General features: G+C 38.6%; 1 protein-coding gene across 2 annotated transcripts; it reads left to right on the plus strand.

Annotated features, from left to right (window-relative positions):
* Positions 1–1,603: 1,603 nt before the first annotated feature.
* LOC117755390 lies at positions 1,604–6,563 on the plus strand. Of its 2 annotated transcripts, none has more exons than XM_034575162.1 (7): positions 1,604–1,772; positions 2,518–2,656; positions 3,856–4,061; positions 4,891–5,008; positions 5,227–5,432; positions 5,802–5,977; positions 6,365–6,563. In XM_034575162.1, the coding sequence occupies exons 1-7, from the start codon at positions 1,709–1,711 to the stop codon at positions 6,440–6,442; spliced, it is 987 nt and encodes a 328-aa protein (XP_034431053.1). In that variant the 5' UTR covers positions 1,604–1,708; the 3' UTR covers positions 6,443–6,563. The 2 variants fall into 2 exon arrangements, with proteins under 2 accessions (XP_034431053.1, XP_034431055.1); XM_034575164.1 differs by having other exon boundaries at positions 5,817–5,977.
* Positions 6,564–8,458: the final 1,895 nt, after the last annotated feature.

Consider the following 8,458-nt stretch of genomic DNA (forward strand, 5'->3'; position numbering starts at 1 on the left):
GTTGTTGTTATTTTGTTTTAAAGATTCAGGTGAAAGGATCGATTGGTATAAATTGAGTATAAAATAATGCTAGTGATGTTTTTACTAGTGTGTAATAATCTAAATCGTAAAAATAGTTGTTTTCTTTACTCTAGAATGGACCCTTTATATTTTAATACTTTATATTTTAATACTTTATATTTTAATACTTTATATTTTAATACTTTATATTTACATCAGGAGTGGGTCCTGTAGCCCAGTAGCCCAGACCTAAATCCTACACACTGAACCTTTAAAAAAACAAAAAAACAAAAAGAAGAGAAAGAATAATTTTTGTTGTTTTGTTTTAAGCAGAAAACAAAAAAAGTTTTACATTTTGCTTCTTAAGTGAAAAACCCCAAAAAGTAAGGTTCTTTTTGTTTGAGGCCAAACATAAAAAATATATATATATATTTATATTGGATTATTAGTAATTAGACAATCCCTTAAGATGATTCTGCAACAAGAGCATCACTGACTTTATTTTCCTGGACATAGAATCTTCAAGTAGAACATATCTTCACCGGAGACGGTCTCCCACAGAAGGAGCAGACGGACCAATCTGAATTCAGTCGGACGATTGAGTCTGTGTGGTTTTCACTTCATTCAGTCACTTTCACAGAAGCACAGACCGTGAAAACAGGATGTGGGTTCGAAACGTCTGCTGACTCCTGTTGTGACAGATAATAGACAGATACTGTGATAGACAGCGGTAACTGCTGTTTTCCAACTTCACTCGAATATTTCTACTTTGAATATTAGACGAGGCGAGAGAAGCTTTGTGAGGTTACGGACCTTTTTAAAAGACGTGTGATTTGGCTGTGGACTGTTGAAATGGTGGGATTTAGATTTTCAGTTTGGACTCATGCTCTCATTTTGTTTGTGCTTTTGTTTTACATATTGGGATTTTAGGATCTATATCTTGTGCACCTGAATTCTTTCCTTCTGTGTAAATAGTCTCTGTCCACGCTAATGCGGATATTATGCACAAAAGAAATCGGCCACACCCATGAATTCACGTCAGAAAGTCTCCTTTCACGTATCGAAGCTTTGTCTTCACTACTGGAGATATGTTAATTTGAATGGATATTTTTACGAAATATCTCCGTCCAGAAACGACTATAATTTCTCAAAGAAGCATATTATGGGCCAGTAGGTGTCGATAAAAAAACAAGACGAGAGACTGAAACACGGAGGAAAAAGTCATCTGCATCTGGACGGAGCCACTTGGTCTCTTCAGTCCACTGTGAGCGTTCCAGCTTCTCCTGGTGTGGTCTCCTGTGAGCTTTGGGACCAGGCCTCGTTCTTTGACCTTCTCTTTATTCTCTGTGACTTTGACACCTCTGTGTAATGTGCTCTCTGATCCCCTGCGATTGGACGGACACACAGCGCCCCACTGTCGGGTCTGATAATAGTTTCTCAAAATTCACCTCCTCAAGAGACTCGTTGCTACAGGAAATGGTGTCACCCACAGAAACTTCATTTTATACAGCAGCAGTTTGATTGACAGTTGATAAAGGAACTAACCCAGACTTTGATGATATCAGCGCTGAGCTCCACCTCAAGGAAATGATTTTTTCTCACCTCAGTAGCAGAATGACGTGTGTGCGCTGTTGTCATAGTGGTTGTTGTGCTGACAGGTTTTCAGTTGTTGTCCAGGCTTTTACGAGAAAGGAGCAGAAACGCTGAGATGATCCTCAACATCTTCATCATCTTCATCAGCACAGTTTATCTGAGCTGCCAGCAAAGTCTCGGTACTGTCTATATTTACTGTATTATAATAATGAAAATACAGTATAACCAATATTGACGATTAGTGAAACATATACTGGTATTCACTTTTATTTTATACAAGCACTTTATTATTGTAAGAAATTTATTTTACATTGATTTTGATTATGCACTCGTATATGAGCACCAGACATAGAAGAAAAACGTGTGGAGGAAGATTATATTTTCCTTTTGCATTTTGAGACTAAAGTTGTAAAAAAGTTTTGTTTTGTATTTTGTGAGTAAGACGTAAGTTACAGGACGATTTTTAGAGATTTAACATTTTCAAAGATAAGCCGTATTATTGAGATTCAAGTTGAAATGTTGAGAATAAATTAAACTTCTTTGGTCGTTAAAAGTTCGGATATATTATCACTTCAGTGTGTTTATGACTAAGAGAGAATTTCCTTGTTACTAGAATTGATTCTGAAGAATAATTTCACCAGTTTATCTCTCATAAGGTGTTTTGTTTTTGTTTTTCTCAAAAGTTCAACTTTGATCTTGAAATTTTAAGATGATTCTCGACTTCCTGACTTTGTTCTTTCATGTGCTCGGCCCTTTAATATTCCTCCGTACACAGCAGCGTGTCCATGTGTTAAATAAATAAAGGAGTAAATCTTCAGATGAATGAAAGAAAAGAAAAAAGTGACGAATTGAAAATGGGAAACAAAGTTCTGAAGGAAGCAGAGGAAAAACTTTTCAGTAAGTTGTTTAAACTGGTGTTTTCAGAGAGTCCTTCTCAGTGGTCAGATTTCGTGGTGACGCAGCCGCGGTATCGGACGGTGAACCTGGACGGGTGGGCCGCCATCAGCTGTGAACACAACGCCCCAGTCACCTCCATTTTGGATGTTCGACTCAACCGTGTGTCGTATGTAAACTGGTTCTGCCTCCGATTGTATTTATGGTCTTGATTCTCTGTGGTTTCACTGTCTGTGCTTCTCACTTCTCACTGTTCATTATTTCCCCCCCGACAAGTAGCCTCGTCACAACGAAACACATGCTGCTCAGAAACACATTCTTATTGATGAATATTAATTTCACCCATTTAAAAAACATCTGCTGTGACTTTTTTCTGGTAAACGCATCTTCAGCTGCATCTTAGGGAATGAAATGTTTGAATAAGGTTTTATTATTGTTATTACATCAGAGACAGACCAAATATCTCAGCAACCACCGACTGGATTGACCTGACATTTTATACAGATCATAGACTTTGTTTAAAGATGGACGACCCTAAAATATCCTTAATACGGGCGCATCTTGTACTTCTGACATTCAACTGGAATCAGTCTGTGGAGCAGTGATCGTGGCGAGGTGAGCTCGACCAATCAGAAGCATCAGAGACATGAACAAACGTCAGTGGGATAAGAACGACCTGAAAAAATTATATTTATTATTATACTTATATTTTGATTCATGTCCCATCTGCTATGCTTTGGCTTCACTTTTGAGGAGCTGTCACGTCGTCCATCTTTAGTGAACAGTCTGTGGCAGTCGAAAGGCTTCGCCAAGATTGTGCACATGTCTTAGCTTAGCTTAGCTTAGCTTAGCTTAGCTTAGCATAAAAGACTGAAAACCGGGGGAAACATCGAACAAACGTGTTATATCTTTAGCCTGTGCTCAAAGGTTCAGTGCGTAAGATTTAGGTGATTTTTTTATTGGCAAAGAAATTGAATATAAAATATGTTTTCACCAGTGTGTTTCCTCTAAATTGTACGAATGATTGTTTCTTGTTTCTTTATTTTGTATTGTTGTTTCTTTACTCTAGAATGAGCTCTTTATATTTACATACTTTATATTTACATCTGGAGCAGGTCCTCTCTGGACAAACCAAACACCTTTTGAGTTTAATGACAACTGAAGGTTTCCACAGGTTCTCCTTCATGCTCAGCTGCAACATGCAACTTCACCACTAGATGTCACTATATTCTACACAGTGAACCTTTAAGCCAAAGTGTAAAAATGCCAGTCACACGTGAGACTGTTTCGTGGTGTCTTTCCCTAAACGTTGAAATATTCCCTTTAACTCATCAGCTGATTGATGATTATAACTTTATCTTTTCTCAGAGAGGGCAGAAACGAGATGCTCTGCCAGAAGGGAAAGAACGACTGTGAGAACATCGTCATGTATCCACAGAATCCCAACAAGTGTCTCTTCATCCTCCTGAAGCTCGGGCCTGAGGACATGGACGCCACGTACCAGTGTGAGTTCACCGTGAAGAAAGATGGCATTGATAAGACCAGGACGGGAACACCGACCAGACTGAGGCCAGGTACGTCTGAGGCTTAGTGAAACAAAATATTCTGTTTTCTTTTTGCTTGTAAAGAGACTTGCAATTTTCATGCTGCAACAAACTGACAAAAGTTCAGAAGGAAGACATTTTTTTTTTTAAGCGTTATATTGTTATTTCTGTTTTCATCAACTGTTAGAGAACAGGAAACAGATAAACTCTGCTGTGTGTTAGTGGTTTTAACGAATCAGAGCAGGAGGAAACACAAGCTCCGGCCACAGAAGAGTAAAAAGAAAAGTGACTCCTCCTACTCCTCCTCCTGCTTTCTTTTACATTGATGTTCATTATGCACTAGTATATGAGCACCAGACTAAATCACAGGAAGATTTTTAGAGATTTAACATTTTCAAAGATAAGCCATATTATTGAGATTCAAGTTGAAATGTTGAGAATAAATTAAACTTCTTTGGTCGTTAAAAGTTCGGATATATTATCACCTCAGTGTGTTTATGACTAAGAGAGAATTTCCTTGTTACTAGAATTGATTCTGAAGAATAATTTCACCAGTTTATCTCTCATAAGGTGTTTTGTTTTTGTTTTTCTTAAAAGTTCAACTTTGATCTTGAAATTTTAAGATGATTCTCGACTTCCTGACTTTGTTCTTTCATGTGCTCGGCCCTTTAATATTCCTCCGTACACAGCAGCGTGTCCATGTGTTAAATAAATAAAGGAGTAAATCTTCAGATGAATGAAAGAAAAGAAAAAAGTGATGAATTGAAAATGGGAAACAAAGTTCTGAAGGAAGCAGAAGAAAAACTTTTCAGTAAGTTGTTTAAACTGGTGTTTTCAGAGAGTCCTTTTCATTGGTTAGATTTCGTGGTGACGCAGCCGCGGTGTCAGACGGTGAACCTGGACGGGTGGGCCGCCATCAGCTGTGAACACAACGCCCCAGTCACCTCCATTTTGGATGTTCGACTCAACCGTGTGTCGTATGTAAACTGGTTCTGCCTCCGATTGTATTTATGGTCTCGATTCTCTGTGGTTTCACTGTCTGTGCTTCTCACTTCTCACTGTTCATTATTTCCCCCCCGACAAGTAGCCTCGTCACAACGAAACACATGCTGCTCAGAAACACATTCTTATTGATGAATATTAATTAAATTTAACTCATCAGCTGATTGATGATTATAACTTTATCTTTTCTCAGACAGGGCAATAGCTCGATGCTCTGCCGGAAGGGAAATAACGACTGTGAGAACATCGTCATGTATCCACAGAATCCCAACAAGTGTCTCTTCATCCTCCTGAAGCTCGGGCCTGAGGACATGGACGCCACGTACGAGTGTGAGTTCACCGTGAAGAAAGATGGCATTGATAAGACCAGGACGGGAACACCGACCAGACTGAGGCCAGGTACGTCTGAGGCTTAGTGAAACAAAATATTCTGTTTTCTTTTTGCTTGTAAAGAGACTTGCAATTTTCATGCTGCAACAAACTGACAAAAGTTCAGAAGGAAGAAATTTTTTCTTATTTTCAAGAAATCCAAAGCGTTATATTGTTATTTCTGTTTTCATCAACTGTTAGAGAACAGGAAACAGATAAACTGTGCTGTGTGTTAGTGGTTTTAACGAATCAGAGCAGGAGGAAACATCACGATGCAAACACAAGCTCCGGCCACAGAAGAGTAAAAAGAAAAGTGACATAGAAAATATAAGGACAATTTAAATAGATTGTAAAGGAGAAAAAACTGAGAATAACTTTTAAATGAAACTGTTTTATCAGCTCAAAATGTCACAGATTGGGACTGCGTCACTCCCCCTACTCCTCCTCCTGCTCTTCCTACTCCTGCTCCTCATCCTCAGCTTCCTGACCTCATCTGGATTCTGATTGGTCTGATAGCTCTGCTTCTCCTGTACGGCTGCATCATCACCTGCGTCTTCATCAGGCTGAGGGTGACTGTACGTCGTTGTTTTTCTGTCTCTGTGTAAAAATACCTGGGGATGATTTGAAGTATTGTAGGAATCTGTGACATGAAGGCCGCAGGAAGCTGTGAGGTCAGGGAATCTTTTTATGTTGGTGTAGTTCAGGTCAGAACAATATTTAAATCAACCATGTGGAACTATTACTTACTATTTACTCTATATTTTTGGAATGAACGCTGGAGCTAAAGCCTAGAGATTTTAATTATCAGCGATAATATTTGTATCCATCCTAGGAAGAAGGACCACAAGTTGTTATTCTCCTGTAGAGGTGACGAGACTACCCACAATCCTCAGCTGTGATCTTGACATGTTTTTACCCAGTGAGCTATGAACATTATATTTATTTCTGTTCCTGTTTTACAGAGCCAAAGTCACAGAGTTGTTCATCATGAGAACTCTACCTATGTGGAAATGAGGAAAGCTCCTCTGCTGGCGAAGTGACCTCTGACCTCTCCACGTCTGGTGGCTCGTGTCTTTTTGCCACCGACATAAAGCAGCGGACTTCCTCCGAGTCGAGCTAAAACACAACAGTCCCAAACTTTCACTTGATTTGCTTCTTTGTCGCGCGTCTCTTTTTGTAGCTGAAAACCGCTGCACTACTGCAGCTAAACTGCAGGAGGTGACAAAGAGATGTTTTCTGCTGCTGCACAAGTTCATCAGAGCTTTTACAGAAGAACAATATGTGGTAACATGCTATTATTCATTATATTGAATATAAATATATGTCCAACTCTTTTTAATCTACCGACGGTTGTTTTCATCTTCAGTAAATCCCTGCAGCTTAAACATCTGTTTTGTCGCTCGTGTGCAGCTTTTATTTGACTATATATCATCTGTTTAAATTATTTTTGTCATGAGTGTTTTCAGTTGGTATTATTATTAATTGTTCTACCAGGAGGTGAGAAGCTTAATATTAGCATAATGACATTTACTAATACAGTAAAACTGCTACAAATAAACACATAAACAAACACGACTGGATCCCGTCATAAACAAAGTAAAGCAGGTGGTTATTCTCACAGGGATTTTGTGAAGTGTTGAGTAAGAACAGAAGAAGAACAGAAGAAGAACAGAAGAAGAACAGCCTGTAATCACTGTCTGTGGGTTTGAGCTCTGAGACAATCAGGGAGATTAGAGGGGGGGGGTGGGGGGGAGGGGTGGAGCTGCTGTCTGGTGACTGATGATGACTTATTATCATGAACAGTACAGGTGAACGTGTCCTGGGCCAAGTTCACACGAGGCGTTCAATGACTCACAGGATCATGGAGGTGTCGTTAGCTCAGGAGCATCTGGAGGAGATTCAGTTGTTTTCCCCTGCCAGCTTCTCCATGCTCACCTAACCCTAACCTTATATAGATACGTGTGTGTAAAAGAAAGATTCCCCTTCATTTTTCTCCTTTTCATATTTCCTTATTTTACTTCTTATTTAAACTGATCATAGTTTCCTATTTTATCCCCTTTGCTGCTGGAACGGAACATTTTCCAATAGTGAGAATAATAAAAGAAAGTCGTATCTTGTCATATTGGTGTGTATCTTTAGATATCATATCGTATTTTTTCGTATCATATCGTATCTTATTGTATCTTACAACATCTTATAGTATCTTATTGTATCTTACAACATCTTATAGTATCTAATCGTATCTTATAACATTGTATCTAATCGTATCTTGTCTTATCGTATCTTATCTTGGTGAATCTTATCTTATTGTTTCTTACGGTATCCTATCGTATCTTTGTGTATCGTATCTCCTCGTATCTTATATCTTATCGTATCTTATCTAAATTCTACACATTTGTCCTGATACTTAATAAACGCTGTTTGAAAGATGTACACCTTGAAGATTTAGATTAAAATTTCACAATAAAGATGAGTTGATTCTGTTTATATCTCTTCTCCACGTTAATTTTTTGTAATGTTTCCTCGTCATTAGTCACGTTTTAGGGAGAATTCTGTTCGTGTTTCCTGTTTCTATCGTAAAGTTAAAGAGCAGCTGAAGAAGGCAGCGTCATTTAGAGAAGAAACACTCACATTGATGCTCAGGGTTTGTCTTGTTGAAGTTTAGACACACGTACACACATAAAACGCACAATTAGGCCACAAATGATGAATTGTAACGACATGAAAAGATGATTTATTTTTCATTTAAAACATTTATTGTCTTTAAGTGTTGCTCTTGTCAGGTTGCATCATCACATGCTGTGTTTTTGTTTGCGTCATGTGTCGATGTGTGTATTTGACATCATGTTGTTGCACTGGAACACGGATGTTTTCCTTCACACGACTGATTGGAGAAGAGCCGCTGAGATTAGAGGAGTTAATACAAGAAGGTGTGAATCCTTGATGAGAGCGATTCACGAGAGAGTCATTAACTACGTGTGGATGTTTGTGTCGTTAGGTCCAGAGTGTGTGTGTGTGTGTGTGTGTGTGTGTGTGTGTGTGTGTGTGTGCGTGTT

The sequence above is a fragment of the Hippoglossus hippoglossus genome, chromosome 21, assembly GCF_009819705.1.
Source record: "Hippoglossus hippoglossus isolate fHipHip1 chromosome 21, fHipHip1.pri, whole genome shotgun sequence".
NCBI lineage: Eukaryota > Metazoa > Chordata > Actinopteri > Pleuronectiformes > Pleuronectidae > Hippoglossus > Hippoglossus hippoglossus.

Excerpts from the sequence above, each read along its gene's own strand:
- LOC117755390 (XM_034575162.1), top strand. The coding sequence starts at position 1,709 with ATGATCCTCAACATCTTCATCATCTTCATCAGCACAGTTTATCTGAGC. Across the intron at positions 4,062-4,890 it reads ACCGACCAGACTGAGGCCAG|ATTTCGTGGTGACGCAGCCG; the intron begins GTACGTCTGAGG and ends TTCATTGGTTAG. Across the intron at positions 5,978-6,364 it reads TCATCAGGCTGAGGGTGACT|AGCCAAAGTCACAGAGTTGT; the intron begins GTACGTCGTTGT and ends CCTGTTTTACAG.